The sequence below is a fragment of the Sminthopsis crassicaudata genome, chromosome 3 (assembly GCF_048593235.1).
Source record: "Sminthopsis crassicaudata isolate SCR6 chromosome 3, ASM4859323v1, whole genome shotgun sequence".
In the NCBI taxonomy this organism is placed as follows: domain Eukaryota; kingdom Metazoa; phylum Chordata; class Mammalia; order Dasyuromorphia; family Dasyuridae; genus Sminthopsis; species Sminthopsis crassicaudata.
Genome location: NC_133619.1, coordinates 575,053,796 through 575,074,201, shown reverse-complemented (window position 1 = coordinate 575,074,201; position 20,406 = coordinate 575,053,796). Strand labels below are relative to the sequence as shown.

Here is a 20,406-nt window from a genome sequence, read left to right as displayed (position 1 = left end):
AAATTTGAAAAATTTTATATATAGATAGATATAAATTTATTTTAGTGTCCACTTTAAAATTTTTGAATCCCAAATTTGCTTCTGCTTTCCAATCCCACTATCACCTATTGAAAGGACAAGCAATCTGATCATTATATTATATATCTAAAACAAATTTCTACAATAGCCATGTTGCTTAAAAAAATAAAAGGCAGGAAAAATAAAGTGAAAAAAACATACTTCAATCTACACATAGGAGTTTGTTAGTTCTCTCTCTAGAGGTAGATAGCATTTTTTTCATCAAGTTCTTTGCAACTGTCTTGGATCATTGTATTGATCAAAATAGCTAGGTCTTTCACAGGTGATCATTATTACAATGTTACTGTTACTATGTACTTTGTTTTCCTATTTCTGCTCTCTTCACTCTGCATCAGTTCATTTAAGTTTTATCAGATTTTTCTGAAACCATCCATCTTATAATTTCTTTCAAAAAATAGTTGTTATAAATAATTTTATATACATGAGTTCTTTTTCTCTTCCTTTGATCTTTTTGGGATATAGATATAGAATGCATGCTTATGATGATATTACTAGATTGAGGGTATGCACATTTTAAAGGCTTTTGGACATAGTCCCAAATTATTTTCCAGAATGGTTAGCCTAGTTCATAATTCCACCTACAGTGTTTTAGTGTCCCAATTTTTCCACCTCACTTCTACCAATTATTATTTTCCTTTTCTATAATGTTAGTCAATCTAGTAGATGTGAGGTTGCTTTAATGTGCATTTTTCTAATTATTAGTGATTTAGAGTATTTTTTGTGTAATTATTGATAGCTTTGATTTCTTCTTAAAACTTCTTGTTTCTATCCTTTGAGTTATTAATTGGGAAATGTCTCTTGTTTTTATAAATTTGCTCATTATGAGACTTTTTATCAGGGAAATTTGCTGTAAAGTTTTCCTTTTTTCTACTTTCCTTTCGATTTTGAGTGTATTTTGTTTTGTTTGTGTAAAACTTTTTAAATTTCATGTAAACAAAATTAATCTCTTTTTTTTTGCCTCTTATGGTCTTCTTTGTTCATAAATTCTTCCCTCATCCATAGATTTGACAGTTAATTTGATTATGATATTACCCTTTCTTTTTTTTTTTTTACTTAAATTTTTACTGTTTACATAAGTAATCCTTTGCTTCTCTATATATGCATCAGGTTTTTTTTAATGTTTCATTAATAATCTGTTTCTACGCCACAATTTGCTCAGTTATTCCCAAATGGTTGGACATCTATTTTTTTTCCGCAGTATTTTACTCAGACTTAGCACACGCATGTGCACACACACACATACACACCATTATACTTTTGTGTATGTAGGGACTTTTTTTAAAAACCAAAGTAGTAGGATTTCTGAGAGTATAGATATTTTGATCATTTTTAACTGCTTAATTACAAAATGCTTTGCATAATGGTTGTCCTAATTCCATCAGCAATGCACTAACATTATATATTCCAACAATCCCTCCAATATTGATTCTTCCAAATTTTTTGTCATCTTTGCCAATTTGCATGGTGAAGATGAAACTTCAGGGTTGTTTTGATTTGTGCTTCCCTTATTATTAGCAATTTGGAACATTGTTTCATATGATTATTGATGGTTTGCAATTCTTAATTTGAAATTTTTTTGGTTCACATTCTTTGATCACTTATTTATTAGGGAATGGCTTTTTGTAGTCCTCATTATATAATGGAGCAATCAAATTGATGAGATCACAGCTCTGTTTGAGTATGAATGAAAACTTGACTAATTTAGAATAATATAAAAGTATAGCAGATAGCTAGACCTGACAGAAATGAGATTCAAAAATATTTTGGCAGATAGCAAAGTTCTAACTAATCAAAATACATTTAATATTGATAAATATTAAATCCTAAGATTGGATTTATAAATAATTTGTGCAAATACAAGATTAAAGAATGATGTGAAAGAAATTTATCTGCCAAAGATTTGGGCATTTTAGTCCACTATTTATTTGAGTATAAGTCAGCAGTATGATATGACAATCAAAAAAAGTTAATTTGAGATTAAGCTCCCTTGATAGGATGAACTAGTTATAGTTTTCTGAGGATTGTTTCTCTTCAAACTAAAAAGAGGATTTCTCCTGCCCATTTAATTTATTCATTTTTTGGCAAATATTTTTCTAAATATGGGTTCTTGTGACAAAAGTGTACTCTTTAATAAAGGAAAAGAGTCTGCATGTTTCCAAGTTAGATTTATTCTAAGATTCTTTAGAATTGATAAGGATTTTCGGAAAACTAGAGATAGGTAGTGGTGAAAGTTCTTAGCTTGTATCTTGAGGTAGGTCTCCGTTAGCTATCTGAGCAACTTAAGTATTAGTTTGTGGAGAATTTAGGGAGCAGCAATAATAATGGCTTCTTGGCTTTTTCTTTTTTTATACAGGAAAGATCCCATCTACAACATCTATTAATTTTTCTTGGTTCTCTTGGTCATAGAGTAGTGATCATGTGCAGTTTGTTCTTCTGCTTACATATATGTATTTTGTGATCTTTGTGAATTATAATTCACTAAGCCCAGTAATAGAAACTGTGTGGAGAGAGACATGGATCAAATTCTTTTAAAGAGCCAGTTTTTGATGGTGACAAGGTTATAACTTAGCTATACTCTGTGCTTATTATTTTATTCACATGTATATTTTATATATTTATTTATATATACATTTAAATGGTATTTTATACATTTAATAATATTGCTGGTTAATGTTAATGTTTCTTTTATATCCATATTTATATGCCTTATGCTTTTAGTTCTTTTTAGTGAATATTGACTTGCTTCTACTGTTGATATGATAAACCTTTTTACTGAATATTTGTGAATTGTTGTCAATTTAGGTTTTTTCATCAGATCATAGATTTAGAGCTGGAAGGAACACTGGAGATCATGTAATCCATCCCACCCTCCTATTGTTATAAAACTGGCACCAGAAGCCCACAAGATTGTGACTGCCTATGTATTCGAGGTGGGATTTAAACCTAGGTCCTCTAGCTCTAGTGACAGTTCTCTTTTTGTTGTACCATCCAGCCTAAATATTGATTTTGTTCTGTTGTGATTGCTAATAAAGTGATCATTTTTGTACCTTCTGTTCCCATTTTTGTTTCAAAATCCTCAAGATTTGCATTTGGTTGAAAGGGCAAAGTAGGGAGTCAAAGAATGAGAGAATGACTCACTCTATGGCTACTCTCAAAGAGATAAAGACCTTGGCTCTCCTGGCCTTGGCTTGGAATCTGGGAAACATTCCCAGAGCCTAAGGGCTCCCGCCTCTGTACAAGTGGTCATTAGTTCCTAATGGGCTTCATAACCGAATAAAGAATAAAGATTTATCATTAGGTTTGTGACCTGAATATATATATATATATATATATATATATATATATTTTTTTTAATCTCTCCTGAGCCAATCTCTAGACCCTAAAGAGACCTAGAAAATATTCACTTGATGATTTTTAATGCTTGTTGTTCAGTTGTTTTTCACTAGTATCTGATTTTTTGTGATCCCATTTAGGATTTTCTTAGCAAAGATCCTGGAGTGGTTTGCCATTTCCTTCTTCATCTTATTTTACAGGTGAGGAAGCTGAGCCAAATTAGAGTAAATGACTTGCCCAGGATCACACAGCTAGTACATATCTGAGACTCAGTTTTTCTTTTACTAGGCTTGGTGCTCTGTTCAGTACTTCATGTAAGGGTTACAGTATTTAGTTATTTGTGTAAGTATGTATGTGTATATGTATTTTCTGTTAGGATTCTTTACAAGATGCTAAGTCACTGAAATAGGATAGAGACAATAATTATATAATTTAGCATGATTCAGTATGATTGATCTGATCCTACAAGGAGATGTTATGGGCCAGAACTTGAAACAAGGTACTGAGTGGAATTGAGGAGACAGTGATTAAATCTAGTTTAGCATTGATTTAATCCTACAACAAATATTGGTTTCCTCATGATATAATGATTGGTGTGTACTCAGTGTGGGACATATAAGCAAGAAGCTCTTAGGGCCAAAGGAGACTTTGGGAGATTCACAACTAGGATTGACTTCCAGAAGATTCACAAGCCCACAGAAATCCACAATTCTACTCTCAGAGGTGGAGTCAAGATTCATTCCCACTTCCACCTTTGTGCTGGCTGGAGACATTGGGAAGACAAGAGGCTGAAGCTGGCAGAGACAAAGGACTAGCAGCAAGAGCTCTCTGAACCAAGGAGAGAGAGATAGGCCTCTATTAAAGCTAACCGGGCCCCAGAAAAAGATTCAAAACTTTGAAGGACAAAATAAAGGATCCGGACTTTAACTCCTGGCTGCATTTGAGGTGATTATTGAAACTGAACTGAAATGAAGGCTGCTCCCAGAAGCTCCCCAAGAATCCTGCTCCCAGAGAATGATTACAATTTAGAGAACAGAACATTACAATTTTACTACTATCGTCTGTCTAGCTTGCATTCACAAAAGGAATATAAATTACAGTTTAAAAAGTCCTACATTGCAAACATGCATGCAAGCATGGAAACAAACATTGCAAACCTTTCCTTATACGAAAGGTGATTTCCATAAAGCTCATTATAAAATGAATTATAACAGCCATAATTCTGGTATTCTACAAGCATTTATTAGACTCTTACTATGGACTGATAGGAACAAAGTGTCCAAATTGATAGAGGTTTCACTACACTCTGGTCAGATCATGTCTTGAGAATTGTTCAGTCCTGAAGCTCAAATATTAGGAAGGACTCTGCAAATTAGAGTGCTCTCAGCGGAAGGATTCCATGAGAATAGGCTGACTGTGATGGGTGGGGGTTGGAAACCTTGCCATACCTGTATCAATTGAAATACACAGAGCTATTTAACTTAAAGGGGAGCTGAGGCTATACTTCTCTATAAGTATTAGAACACTATCACATAGAGATAGAGTTAAGCTTATTGACTTGATTCCCCAGAGTACAGCTAAGAAAAAGAGATTGAATTTGTCGAGAGGTAGCTTTGAGCTGAATATAAAATAAAGATTCCTTATAATTATTGCTTGTACATAAGTGGAATGGGGTGTCCCAAAAGAAAACCCATTTCTGCCCCCAGAGATCTTCAAGCTGAGACTGACATATATACTTGTCAGCTTAGTTGGTATAGTGAAAAGAGCTAATTTTGGAGTAAAAAGTGTTGGTTCTGGTGCTTATTAACTACTGATGTGACACTGGATAAGTAGTTTCTGCTTTCTGATCAAACCTTAGTTTCCTTCTCTGTAAACTAAGGAGATTGAACCAGATGTGATCCATTTGGACCTTTTCAGCTGTAAATCCTATAATTTCCATGATCCTTCTGGGCCTTTCAAGTTGGTATAAGCATATTCCTTATTGTTAAATAAAACATAAGTGATAAGTGCTAAGGTAGCCACAAGATGGCACTATTTGAACTTCATGTCCATAAATCATTCCTATAATGGAAGAAATAAAATATTAATTTGCATAAAATTTTGCTCTTTAAGATTACATTTCTGTCTACATATATGTCATACATATCAGACATATTCAAAGAAATAATATTAAATGTCAGAGTCCTAATAAAAAAGTCCTATATTCAGTTTTTTGTAAGTTTTTAAAATGAAATTAATTTCAAATAGAAACAGATATTTTCTTCAATAAGATACAATGCACAGAGGTTTTTTTTATTATAAAATGAAGATGTGATGTTTTGCATTTTTTCTTTTTTCTCTGTTGCTTTCTAAAGGATACTATATATGCCATCCATTTAAAATAATGTTGAGAAATATATTGTCATTTATCAAACTTACATTTTGCCTTTGTTATTATAAAAACAGATATAAAATTGAAAGGAATCTTGGAACTTAATAATTATAAGAAAAACCACTGTCTTTAAAAAAAAAATCTTAGTCTAAACATTTTAGAATCTAATATAATTTCACCATTCCACATATTAAATGGAATTTTGTATATTTGACATCTACACAAAGTCTCTATATTGGTTTTGTGCTATCTATGGGAAAAGATATTTCAAATATCTTCATATATCTTTAAAGGTAAATTAACTATTTTTGCTACAAAAATGCATGGATCTATCTATTTTTGCTGCAAAATTGGAAATGATAGAGAAAATTGTTGGTTTCCAGGAAAATAAAAGCTAAATGTTAGCATAAGCTTTCTGTTTGTTCTATCATAATATTTTATAGATTCAATCCTAGTTTATGTTAGTTTCATCATTATTTAAAGTAAATTTTCTAGAGAACCTAATAGTTTCCCACAGATTAGTTGCTTTTATTTGTGTAGAACTTAGTCATAGTAATCAGTATGTTTAGAAATAGAAATTTTAAATATATTTGTTTTCATAGCAAGCCACAAGCACTTGGCAGATGATTAATTTTATCAAGAAAAAAAGAGCTTTAAAAATGAGATTGTTTGCCATTATCTGTAATTAATCTTCCAAACCAAAGATAAATTTAAATTAGTTAATAGAATTGATTTATCTTTTAGAAAACTCATTTTGTGTTTATCTCATAATAATTACATGTACCTATATGTACAGAGAAGAAAATAGAATTTAAATATTTGGTCCTCATGGTGCATTTTCAAGTAAAATATGAAAAGGTAAGTTGTAAACAATTTATCCATTGTTATATAATATAGCAAGCCTAATATTATTTTGAATTTTTTTATTTCTGTAATAGCACATAAAGAAATAATTTCATTTTATCTTTAAAGATAAAAATAAAAGAAACATACTTCAATGGTTGAAATAGATTTTCAATATTTTCAGAGATGTAAAAATGTATTGTTCCCAGAAATTCACTCCCTCTTCATTTTTAATTAAAAATGTACTTTCCTTCCTATCTATCTTCTTTCTCTACAGGATATAGCAAAAGTCTGTACTAAGATTTTTGGGACACTCTTAAACAGATATATAGGTTTTTACATTAGACAAAATAGAGTATTAGAAAGACTAGTTCTCTTTTTAAACTAACCAGAAAAATTTTGAAACGTTATCATTTTAACACTACTTCAGAAATGCAGAGTTCATTATATTCCAAGCTCTGATCACAGATGTGAAAATTTGTGTTCAGGTGCTATTGTTGTTGAATTTATGTGACCACTATAAATAATTTTGCCAGATTTATCCATAAAATGAACTGGTCTTGAAATATCACATACAAGTGTGGAATTGAGGGGAAAACTGCATTTGACAGATTTAGCCATTCTCAGCAATTTCTAGTTATATTTCTCCTTCCTTTAGTACCTTTCCTCATATACTTCCCTTGAGAGATTAGATTTTTTCCAAGAAGTCTGGACATCTGCTGTTGTATTGGCCCTGGCATCACTAATAATTTTTCCATTATCAACTTAGTACCTTCCCACTGTGTTGCAAATACTAGGCATATGTGTTTAGAAAAGAAAGATGAGATTTGGAACATTTTAAACTTTTGTACCTTTAATTGATTAGTCAATCTAACGGAGAAGTTCTTGCATTCTTATATATTTCTCATTGTTCTGAAATTATTTTCTCAGTATTCTTTAAGGCAAGAAATATGTTTGTTAGCTACATGACCTGTGCCCAGTTATTCATTTGCACTAATATTATCAGTCGATTTTTATCTTTGTAGATAAAATCTAAAATGAAAAGAAAAAAGATCACCTTTATTTAGCACTGTATCATTTACTAAATCAGGTAGTCCCTAATTTGTGCAAGTTTTTGAACCAAGGGCCACACTTTTGTGTCTTTTAAATTTTCATCTAGTTGGTTTCAGCCCTGCTTTCAAAGAACATTTTTTAAGCTAAAGGGCTAGAACTGTGCAAATGCACTTGGATAATGGAGCATGTGAGAGTATCATTGCCAGTTGGACAATTCTCTATTAACATGTTTGAAGGATGACCCTCCCCAACTATTTGGTGCTGACTGGATCGGTGGGTGTGGACAAAAAAGGGGAAGTGACATGTGTGGGTGGAGTAGGAGGAGGAAATTGAGGCATTCTCCTGGAGAGAGAGGAAGGACTTGTGGAGATTGCTAGATCTAATCCCCTGACCAGGACCACAAAAGACCAAGAATAAAGACACTTGATTATCCTGACTCCAGCTGATTTCTGGGAAGACAGAGTTCCAGTACTTGATCATAAAATTAGTAAATTCTCCCAACTTTGGGTCTATTTAAAATAAATTGGGGATTAGATATCCAACAATTCTTAAGATACTTGTTGGATTTTTAATAAATACTGGATGAATGATTAATATCTAGACCCATTTTTCTCTTAAACAGTAAAACATACAAGAAGCTTCAGCCTTAGTAGATAATGAAATATCTTATGTCCTACAAATAATGTGTTAAATCATTATTTCAGTGCTGTATTTCAATAGGCTTGTACCTAGTTTTGAATGAGTAGTTCTGTAGCTATACATTTATTTGTATATTTATGTAATTCATATTGTCAATTTAGCAAGATTTTTATCTTATTACTTTTTCATATAATTTTTTATCTTAGTCTTCCAATGTTTCTCAGAATTCTTCATATTTGTTGTTTTTTATAATTCAGTAATATATCATTTTCTTTATATACCATTAAAGATATGTTAATACCATGAGGTGTAGCGTTTGGAGAAGTTTGTTTTTAAAGAATGGAGGAGATTGAGACGGGTTTGTAAACAATGAAAACAGTAGTTAGGAAGAGATTGAAAATAAATGAACGAAAGGGGCAGTAATTAGTGGGGACATTTGCTGGATAAAATGGGAAAATGAAACTAAAAATGATGGTAGAAGAGGTTTTCTTTAACATGGAGAAGGGCCAATTTTCATTGTTTTTTGTTTTTGAAGAAGACAAATGACATCATGTGGTGATGTCTTGATTTGTGTACAAATTGTATTGAAGTGAAGCAGAATAGCACAATTACAAAGTGATCAACCCCAGATGTTTTTCAGTCGTCGAAGTTCAGTGGCAAGACAAAGATCACGTTGATTGGTAATGGCCCAGAATGCAGTGGATGACCTTGGCATCTTTGATGACTCACAAAGCTCTAAATTTCATCCGCTTTGATGGCCATTGGGACAAATTATTCTCATTTGTCTATTCCACCACATGTGTGGGTTAGACAACCCTCTAACTCACCAGTGGGTTTGATTGCTGGTCACTGTCAACCTTGTTGAACCTGTCTGCCAACATAATTTTACCAGGATGTGGCTGCTATACATACTACAGCTTCCTGGAGCCACAGGAGAAAGTTGGGATGACCATTTGGACAACAGAACTGGATAAGCAGCCCTGAAAAGGGCTCAGCAAGCTCTCTCCATAGGTATTAGTTCTTTCTTGACAACCCATATACCCCATTTTTTTCAGTAGAGCCTGAAGTAAAGGAGAAGAGAATGGGGAATGAATTCAAGGAACTGTAGTGAAAGGAAAGAAAACATAGTGAAGGGCCTTTATTTTCTCAGTTAAGGATGAGATAAAGACTTCAATGATAAATACTAGGAGAAATTATATTATGGGAGACTTGAAGAGAAGAGAAAGTATGGAATAGGAAGTATGGGAAAGGGGAAAAAAATCAATTGGAGGAGAAAAGACATAAGAATTACCTTGCTGTGGTGAGTACTAAATTGAGATTAAACTTTGGAAGCAGTCAGTACTATTTTGTCACTTGCTCCAGATTTAGTCATTAAAATGTGAATAGCAAGGAAATGGATGGGAACAGTCATACAGATTTAGGTTTTGGCAAGGTGTGAGCAACAGTAAAACAGGGGAACAAGAGATGGAAGAATAAAGGAAAATGTAGAATTGAACTAAAAGGTTGAAATTGAGAAGGGAGGAAAATGAAACTAAAGCAGAATGATAGCCTATGAGAATTCTGTGTGATAGATGGTTTAGATGTCAATCCCTCCTCCATAGTGGAGTACAGTGAATAGGATTAGAGTAAATCATAAGAAGTAGAGTACTAGGAGGTTATGATCTGATAGAGTACTTTAAGATTTCTTGACCATCGTTATGACAAGATGTGTGTGACAAAATTCTATTATGTCCTTGACCATGATTTACAGTTATGTGTAGCTGAAGTGGAATGGCACTTTTAGGAGGTGAGGTTAAGGTGTTTGAGAGAATATTAATATATACTGAAGTTCCATAATATAAAATTATGAATTGGACAGGAAGACAGTAAAATGTTATTTTGGTGGTAGTGATGGTGAAGTCATTTAGTCATATCTGATTCTTCATAACCCTATTTGTGGGATTTTCTTGCCATAGAATAACTAGAGTGTTTAAACAGAGGTTAAGTGACTTGCCCAGAGTCATATAGCTGGTCAGTGCCTTGAGCCTGAATTTGAACTCAAGTCCTCCTTAATCTTGGTCCAGAACTGCTATCCATTGTGCCACCTAGCTGTCTTTGGTAAAAACAAATATTGAATTTAAAAAATAGGGATAACAATGTGAGGGAATCAATACATAACTGCCATTAGGGTATAGATTGGTTGATAATGTGGATAGAGTAAATACTAAAGGAACAGTAGTTACTGAATTATAATGGCAGAATTGTCTAAAAATAGTAATGGATATCTCCTTTTTATGAGAAGAAACCTCAAGAGTTGTTTTGATTGGATAATGATTATTAGTGATTTCATAAAATCTTTTATGATGGCTAATAATTTGTATATACTTGATGATATTTTTTACTTTGCCATCATCCAGAAGCATTGTACGTCTGTATCCATGAACTTGAAGTTCCATTGTCTGATAATAACATTCTCTCATTCCATCGTTCCCTTTGCCTTTGAACTCCTAACCCTGTCTTTATTCTTACGGTGACTTTGCATCCCTTCACTTCTATTTTGGCTGTGCTATTCTCTTTTCCTATCTTAATTCCTTGATGACTCAATTCACCTAGCTTACTGTATCCCTTGCTGTTTTTCCCTGTACATCACTCATAATCAGTCAAATCCAAATCTTATTTATTTCCACCATCCATTGCCTTTGTTCTTATGCATGTGATGTTAAAGGAGGCTGGAGAACATCAGAAAACACTGTGATGAAGTCCACTTTACATTTCTTTATATAATCCCAAAAGGATTTTAACTTCAGCAATAAGTTAGTATTGCTAACTCTCACTCATTGTAGCAACTCTTTAAAATTTTCACTTTTCCTTAAACCTCAATGGTAGATTTCCTCCAATAATCATCTCAGCTAATAATCTCCCATACTTCCATGAAAAAAATCACCAATAATCAGAAAAATTGAAGAACTTCAATGAGAGATCCTTCTTTTTCCCCTCTTTTTTAATTCTCATAACTTAGATAGCATTGCCCACTACCTTCTTCATTGTGACTTCTTAGAAAGATAATGCTCTTTGCCAAAGCATGTTTCCCGTACATGCATCTCTTTTTTTATAGTTTTTTATTTGCAAAACATGCATGGGTAATTTTTCAACATTGACCCTTGCAAAACCTTCTGTTCCAAATTTTCCCCTCCTCTTCTGGATGGCAGGTAGTCCAATACATGTTAAGTAGTACATGCATCTTTGGTTTCATCTCCCTGCCTCTAAATTTTCTCCCCACTTCAGCTCTTCTTCCCCTTGTCTATCAAAGTGATTTTCTTAAAGACCTGCTCGGAGCATTTCACTCCCATTCACTCAGTTCCAGTGGCTCCCTGTTATTGCCAGCAGCAACTGTGAAATTCTGTTTTATTTTTAAACCCCTTTATAACCTAAATCTTTCCTATATTCTACAATAAATTCGCGCCACCTCACATCCTGCAGATTGGCTAATGTGAAAGAAAAGTAAATGATGAATGTTGGAGGGGATGAGGAAAAATTAAAACGGTAATAATTGTATACTGACTCAGCCATTCTGGAGAGCAATTTGAAATTATGCTTGAAAAGCTATAAAACTATGAATACTCTTTGACTAAGCAATACCATTACTAGGTTCATATCCCAAAGAGATAAAAAAACAAAAAGAGAAAGGACCTCAGTGTGCAAAAGTTTTTATAGCAGTTCTTTTAGTGGTGGCGAAGAACTGGAAATTGAGAGTATGTTCATCACTTAGGGAATGACTAAATAAGTTGTATATAATTGTGATATGGAATGCTATCATTCTGTAAGAAATGCTGAGCAGGGTGCTCTCAGAAAAACATGGAAAGACATATGACTGATGCAAAATGATATAAACAGAAGCAGGAGAACATTGTACATAGTAACAGTAATATTATGACTTAACTATGAGTAACTCAGCTTATATAATAGCAATATAATAATCCAAGACAATTCTGTTGAACTTATTATGAGAGGTGCTGTCCAATTCTAGAGAAAGAACTGATAAGAACCTGAATGCAGATCAAAGATATGTTTTCTTTCCTTTATTTTCCTTGGGTTATTTTTTCCCACATAACATGTTTTCTTTTGTGGAATGGCTTATATGGAAATGTATCTAACATGACTCTCTTTCTCTCTCTGTACACACACACACACACACACACACACACACACACACACAAAAAAAAAAAAAAAAAAAAAAAAAAAAAAAAAACCTGTCTCAAATTATTTGTTTTCTCAATGAAAGGGGAGGGCTAGGGCTAGGAAGAGTTAAATTCAAAATATTTTTTAAAAAAAGACTATTAAATTGTTTTTACATATAATTGAAAAAAAAGATTTAAAAAAAGTTTATATTCTAGTGAGGGAAACAATACATATAGAGTAGTAGGGGCTAGGAAACAGTATTTTAATCTAGGAAGTCACAGATATAGGACATGAAAACAGCAGGGCTATTGATTAACACACTTTTTTTGAGAAGTAACAGTAGTATTAATTTGCTTGCAGTTACATAGAAAGTGAGAGAAGTTTGTTATCTACATGTTGATCCAGCAGGAAAATGGCAATATTGAAACACAGGTGGGGCTCTGGGACTGGCTGGTTGATTGCGTTCTTACCAATCTGGTCTCAGTGGTCCCAAGGCAGTAGTTGTGAAGTCTAAAGGCTTATGAGTTAATTCTGAACTTAAGGGTCTGAGAGTGCAGCAACAACATTAGTGACAGGGTGACATAAAAGAAAGATAGTAGAACACAGTAAGATTGGAGTTCTGGGACTGATTACAGAGAGGAGATGTTCAAGATAGCACATCCACAAATTGTGTGACAAAATGAGTGGCTTAGTCATTCTAGGACTTGGTATTGGGTGTTCAAATTCAAAATTTTCCTTTAATCTTTAGCTCCTTAGATCTCTTTTGTCCCTTTATGATTTTTCTTTGTTCTTTTGATACTTTGTCCCTTGATACTCTTTTCTTTGCTGTTTTTTTTTTATTTGATCCATCACTTCAATTTATTAAAAAAAAAAACAAAAAACAAAAAAACTATACACAAGGACTTTTTTCTTGACTCTTTAAAAAGCATATAATAATTGTACTTTTCTTGTATTTGTGTAGTTTGGAGTATTTGGAAGTAAAACAATCTACTCCTCTCTCTTTTTTTTTATTAGGAAAAGAACAAAAACAAGAAAGTCTCAAGTTTCTCCTTTGTTCAAGGTCCAACTTTTTTCAATTGCTAGTTGACTTATATTTGCAGGAGACTTATTTTCAGTTGTAGATTGAGAACTTTTACTTTTTGTAACATAGGATTACACTCTTTGATTTCTGGGGGGTAAAGAGTAGTCCTGGTTTATTACTTGGGGTTTTGTCACAGTTGAACATCTGTTCTGGCTGCTTGTAAAGTTTGTTGTTTATTACTGAGACTGCAAATCATAACTACTATACAACTATACATCATAGTTTCCATGAAGGTTCTTTTGACTGTAGATTTGATTGGGTTTTGTACTGATGTATGTGTGTGTATGTGTGTATACACACACACACACACACACACATATATTTTGTACTCAAAAGTCTAGATAGTTTTCTTGTGTTATTTCCAGTAGTTTGTTATTCATATTTTTGTTTTCATTAATTTTTAATTGATCATGTTCTTATGGGAGTTCCAGGGTCTTTAAGTTGTACCTTCAAGGACAACTAGTTTGATTTGTATAGAATTATGACTTCAATTAGAGTTGCTACCTTTTGTTTCTCTACTATCCATCTTCTTACTTTACATTTTTTTTTAACAGTTTAGTAATTTTTCTCTTTTAGAGTCTCTGCTTCTTTGGATTCATTCTGTAGAATATCTACTTTTTTCTCTTATTATTTATCCTTTTTAATTATACATTGGTAATTCTGATTTCCAATTTAATTTCATTCCCAATATACTCAATGTATCACTTTTACTTATATTTTCAACAGTTTGGGAATTTCTTGCTGTTCTTTGATTTCTAGAGAATCTAGAGAATTTGAGGCTTATTATTCTTTATATTATGATTATTGTTTTTCTGGCCTCCCTTTCAATCCTTATTCATTTTCTTCTTTCTATCTGTGTTTCTCTCTTGATTTATCTGATATTGATATAATTTTCTGCCAGGGCTTTCCTCTTGTCTTCCCAGTCATTTGCCTCTGATTTCTCTTTACTTTTTGATGCTTCTGCATTCCAGAGTTCCAAGGAGGGGCATCCTTAGCCACCTGAGGATGTTGTTGGAGAGAGAGAGGCATGCCAGGGTCTTCCTAAAGCCCCCGTCTCCAGAACAGATGTCAAGAGGAAAGGTTTAACTGATCAGCTTGTCCATTTCCATTTCTTTTGGACATTTAAGCTTTACCCAGAGTCTCTTCTCTGTCTCACTTCTACCCTTCTCTTCTAGTTGCTCCTCCTTTCTTTTCTGTGGTTCTGTAGAATATTCAAATCAGTGCCCACAACCTCTTTTGGACAGGTTGAGTTTTTGCTGTACTGGTCAGGTAATCCCTAGCTAGATCCTACAGCACAGCTGCCAGTCTGTCTCTTCTGCTGAAGTGCAGCTTATAGTGGTGGATGAGGATGTTGAATGAAAGGTAAAAGTACTGGAGTGGTCTGATGTTATTCTATGAATTTTTACTTTTTGTGATGTTTCTATTTTCTTATCTTCTGGATGGCCTTTATTTATTCCACCTTATTTCACATCTGACCCATAATTTTTTTCTTGTTGAGGTTTTTTTTGTTGAGAACTTACAGGAAAAACTTTCCCTTTTTCTTTCTTCAGCTCACTCTTCAACTTTTTTAATTCTATTGAAAGTACCACCATACCTTCAGTTACTCAAATACAGTATAAAGTGCTTTGGGTCTGTGATCAGAGGTCACACCCTAAATCTCATCTCTCTTGGGTACTACTGTATATACTCTAAGCAGGCCCCTTAATTTCATTGGACCTCAGTTTCCTCAAGTAGTTTTTTCACATAATAATGTCTGTGAACTTTTTTTAAAAAAATATTTCAATAACCATTGCATTTATTTCTTTTGTAATCTTATGTGGTTTTTAATAGAAGTGAATCTGTTAACAATTTAGTGAATAGATAATGACAACTAAGTTCAGACAAGTTTATCAGTTACTTAGTTATGCTTAAGAAATATTATTTAAATATTAAATTTAAATCAAGACTTAAATTTCAATACTTGAGGGAGCACAAATTTAAAAGTAACAGTTGTACAAATTGAAATGTATTTAAAGTAGATTATCTTTAAAACTGAAGTGGGGGAGGGAAGAAAATAATTGGGGAATTTATATAACTTTATTGTGTATTTAAAAGGAATAGCAAATTGAACATAGTTGCAGTTTCTTGTGTAATCATCTTTTCATGTTATAGAAATGTTTGTTTTATTCCATTATTATTAAATTTAAAAAATAAATTAAATCAACTTAAATTAAATTTAAAAGTAATAATTTAATAAGTAAAACAACTGCTACAGAGGGATGACCACCTACCATTTCCTTATATCAACTTAGTTATGTTAGACTTTACTATTCTGGAATTATATCTTCCCCCCAATAACATATATCTTCACCAAACTTTTTTATTATTATTGGGAATACTCTTTGTTGGTGTCATCTTTGATTCTTCATACTCTGTATATTATAATCTAGCCTATTGCCAAATCTTGTTTTTTTTTTTTTTTTTCTGCAACATTACTCACATATGCTCCCTTTCTCTATATTTACATGGCCATCACTCTAGATCAGGTCTTCATTAACTTTCAGTTGATTTATTGCATTAGCCTTCTAATTAGTCTCCAGTTCTCAATTTTTCCCTCACTCTAATCCATCTTTCACATGATTTCTAAAAGTATAGATCTGATCAGACTACCTTGTCTACTGTAAACTTTAATGGTTCCCTATTACCTCCAGGATCAACCAAATTAACTAAATTTTCAACCAAAAAGTTGTTTATAATACAAAAGATTGAAACTACATAGTTTGTTAGATGTCTGTTTATATGTTTATTTGTTAGTTGTCTATATATTTATATTTGGAACACAGACTAGAGCAACTGGAGTTAATAAAAAGAAATTATGACATATTACCATATTTCCAGGATGCAACAATATCTTGATAAATTAAATTGATAAACCAGAAAATTACTTCTTGTGGACAAGATTGGGCATTTAATTTGTTCAAAGTATAGGTGGTAAGCCAGCTAATTCAGATACTCTATATAAGTGAGGGGGAAAATGCAGTAATTTATCAGGAAGAAAAGATTCTTTCTAAAAATGTATATTGAATTGAATTTGAATCTCCTTAGTGTATCATATACAGACAGAAAAAAATGCTTTTGGAGTAATTACCATTAAGAAATTTTAAATTTTTAAATGATTTGTTTAATTAAATTAAAAATTTTATAATATAGTTGAAATGATTTACACTAAGATTTACAAAAAAAAAAAAAGGTTTTGGTTGTTGATGTGAACAGGTGAATGAAGAAACATTTGAATATTTTATGCCCCAAGCAATTGTTCTCTTATATGATGACAGTTTTTGTGGACTCTAATGCCTGTTGATTATGGCATATTTAAGGTAATTAATTTTTATAGTATTATGTTAATTTGAGAGTGCTAATACTGTTTGTCCTCTAAAAACAAAAATAACATGTTTGGATTGCTCTTGATTAGAAAGTATTAATATAGGCAACTATTTTTTAAATTTCTGACTTGATTTGTCACTTTCACTGCTCTCTTCATTTTCAAATCTCATTCTTTCTTCTCATAACAAAGAATTAATTATGATCTTATAAATAAATTTCATTTTTTAAAATGCTATTGAGGGGCAGCTAGGTGGCGCAGTGGATAGAGCACCAGCTCTGAAGTCAGGAGGACCTGAATTCAAATTTGACCTCAGCCACTTAACACTTCCTAGCTATGTAACTCTTAATGCCAATTGCCTTAGCCAAAAAAAAAAAAAAAAAAAAAAAAAAAGCTATTGTTTTTTACCTAGACTTATTGTTTTATCAAAACTTTTGGAGATTTTATATGTGCAAATCAACAATGACATAAACAGTGATATATGATGAGTAAAATAAAATGGTTTTTTACATGTTGGTCTTGATGTTTCTCTATTTCTAGATATACCTTAGATGAATTTGGGACAGCTCGAAGAAGTACAGTTGTTCGTGGATTTATTGATGCTCTCACAAGAGGTGGTCCAGGAGGAACCCCTCGACCTATTGAAATGCATTCTCATGATCCTTTGAGGTACAATGACAGTAAAGCAGAACAAAATGCTTTTTTTCTCCTATATTTTTGTGGAGGGATCTTTAATTATACATGTTTTTATTAGGTATGTGGGAGACATGTTGGCTTGGCTCCATCAAGCTACTGCTTCTGAAAAAGAACACCTTGAGGCATTATTAAAAATGGTAACCATACAAGGTAATGTCATAGATACTCATACATTGATTAGTTGTAAATGTGAGTATTATTAAGTTCCTGTCTATTGCCATTACAACCACCGTAGTAAAATGGTCTTTCTTATTTATTAAAATAGCTTCTTAACTAATCTTTCTGCCTCCATTTTTAAAAAAAATTTCATCCTTGGTGTTATTCTGCTTATATCTACCTGGAGACTAATCTTATAATTTTGGCTTTATTTCATTTCCCTGGTTAAAAACATAGTGTTTCCCCATTTCTTATTGCCTTTCAGATTGATTTCATTTTGTTCTCTATGCCTTTTGATGCCTTTCACAACCTAGCCTTATTTTACAAAAAACATTATTTCTCATAATTCCTTGACTTGTATCATCCATTCCAATTTTTCTGTTTCTTCAATGTCTTTTATATCTAACATGCTCATTCCCATCTCTCTATTTTTGCTAACATTGTTTTCCGAATTGCTAAGCTTTTTTTAGTCTTCTCTTTCAATTCAAATCCTTTCTTTTTTATTTTTCTACCCAGATCTCCCCATTCTCTTTGAACTCCTCTTTTGATAGTTTCAAGTAATAGATGAACACAGTGCTTAATATGATTATTAAATAGCTCCTTTTATATGTATCACTGTATGTTTGCAAATAGAAAATAGTAATACATAAGAGAATTGAGGTCAAGTAACCTGTCCAAAGGACTTCAATGAATTATTATTATTATAGCACTAGAAATGTAACCCCCTTGATTTTAATAGCACATATGTAGTTGATTTAAGGGAATTTTTAAACAAGTTTTATTTCCTAAAGAAAATACTTAAAAGTTTTTTATTTTAAAAGCATATAAAATGTTTCTTGCTTTTCTGATTATAATTCTAAGCTTTATCAAATGAAAACTTTTAAAATAATCATACAGCATCTATATTAACTTAATATTTTATTTCAAACTGATATTTTTATAACCTAAATAATACTCCAGTACTAGGACAGAAGTATATATTTACTCTCTTGGCTTTATATTTATTCAATAATATTTAGGTTTTCTAATTAATCTGTCTTCTTATTAAGAATATGTTTCTTACTATAAAAATATTTTCAATTAATTATAATTTATTTCATGTATAGATAGTTGTTTTAAAATTCCCTAAAAATTTAGTATTTGAATTTAAATTTTTTGTTTTGGACTTAGAATTAAAAATCCATCTTTGGGAGGGAAAAAAATTCATTGATAGTTTTTAAAATTTCAGATATTTTAGTTATAGAATTTATAGAGATTTTTTTGGATGATTCAAAGACATGTTTTTGGAACAGCAACTATTTTGACCTGTTCACTTGATTATTTTGTCTGAACCAACTGTAAATAGAGCACAAAATGTGGTTCCCAAGAGAAATTAATGCATATATGAAAAGAACAGTTTAACTTCATAGATCTGAATGTTTTAACACTTGAGAATTTACCCCAGTAACCTATGTAGCATAGTAAGTCTTTTTTAATAATAGAATTTCTGTGAATATGCTGATTATTCAGCAGAAAGAATTTTTGGTCCTTATATTAAACTCCTTTTATCATATTTTACTTTAAATGTTTCTGTAATCTTGTCAATGTGCAAAACACAAGACTTTATCTTGTCTTCATCCTTTCAAATATCCATTACCTACTGATGATTTCCCTCTGGACCTCTAGACATAATGTGTATAAAAAAAATGCAGGAGATAGGCTATCCATAGATTAAACCTTACTCTGATTTCAGTCTAGTTCCATTTTTCAATTGTATATATTTCTCTGATAATTATTTCCTTTCAAATAACATTGCAATTTTTAGAGAAGTTTATCATTACACCATTCTTTTTAACTAGCTTCACAAATTATTTTACAGAATTACTCTTACATTTATTCTATTCCTTTCCTCTCACAAAAAAATAATGTACATATGTTTGAACCCATGAGTCACATAATATTGACATATAAATTAGAAAGAATACACAGAACTGAAACAAATTAAGATATCTAAATACTTGAGATTAATAAAAATAAATTTGGTAACTTTAGGTGCTTGATAGTGGCATCAGTCAGATGGGTTAGTTTCTATATTTTTGCAAGTGTAGAAGTATAATTTGAAAATTTTAGAATTTTGCCATCATATATAAAATATTTGTATATAAAGAAGAAAATATCAATGATGGCTTCTCCTTCTCTACAACTATAGGTGTAGAAGAAAACATTCAAGAAAATAGTTGGACATATCACTGAAGGAGTCTGCAGACCGCTAAAGGTAATTTTTTTCATGTACTTTTGAACCAGGACAGTAGGTAATTTCACTTAATTAATAGCTTTATTTCAGTTGATTTAATTTTAATTCCATAATTGAAATTTTTGTAAAAACCAATTTCATTAAATAAGAATATATATATAGCAAAAAATAACAATACATTTTTGTAATTGTTTATTTTTCTCCTTGAAAGGGAAAGGAGAAATTTTCCTAACTTGAATATTTTAAATGTTGAACTTAATAAATTACTATATTTTTTATATTCAGAGTGATGTTGAGGGTTGGGAAAATGCAACTATTTTTGAGCTCACTAATACTGTCTATTAAAGCTTAAGAAATTTTCCAGGAACCTTGGCTCCATTCCTTTATACTTACATGACCTTAGA

The 20,406-nt window shown here is 31.8% G+C and overlaps 1 protein-coding gene across 1 annotated transcript in view; it reads left to right on the top strand.

The window, feature by feature from the left end:
* Positions 1 to 20,406, top strand: part of COG6 (component of oligomeric golgi complex 6) — a 115,715-nt gene that overhangs the window by 42,011 nt on the left and 53,298 nt on the right. The window contains 4 exon segments of the mRNA XM_074304848.1: positions 17,458 to 17,586; positions 17,672 to 17,763; positions 19,958 to 19,980; positions 19,982 to 20,023. Coding sequence (XP_074160949.1) covers positions 17,458 to 17,586; positions 17,672 to 17,763; positions 19,958 to 19,980; positions 19,982 to 20,023 — 286 coding nt within the window.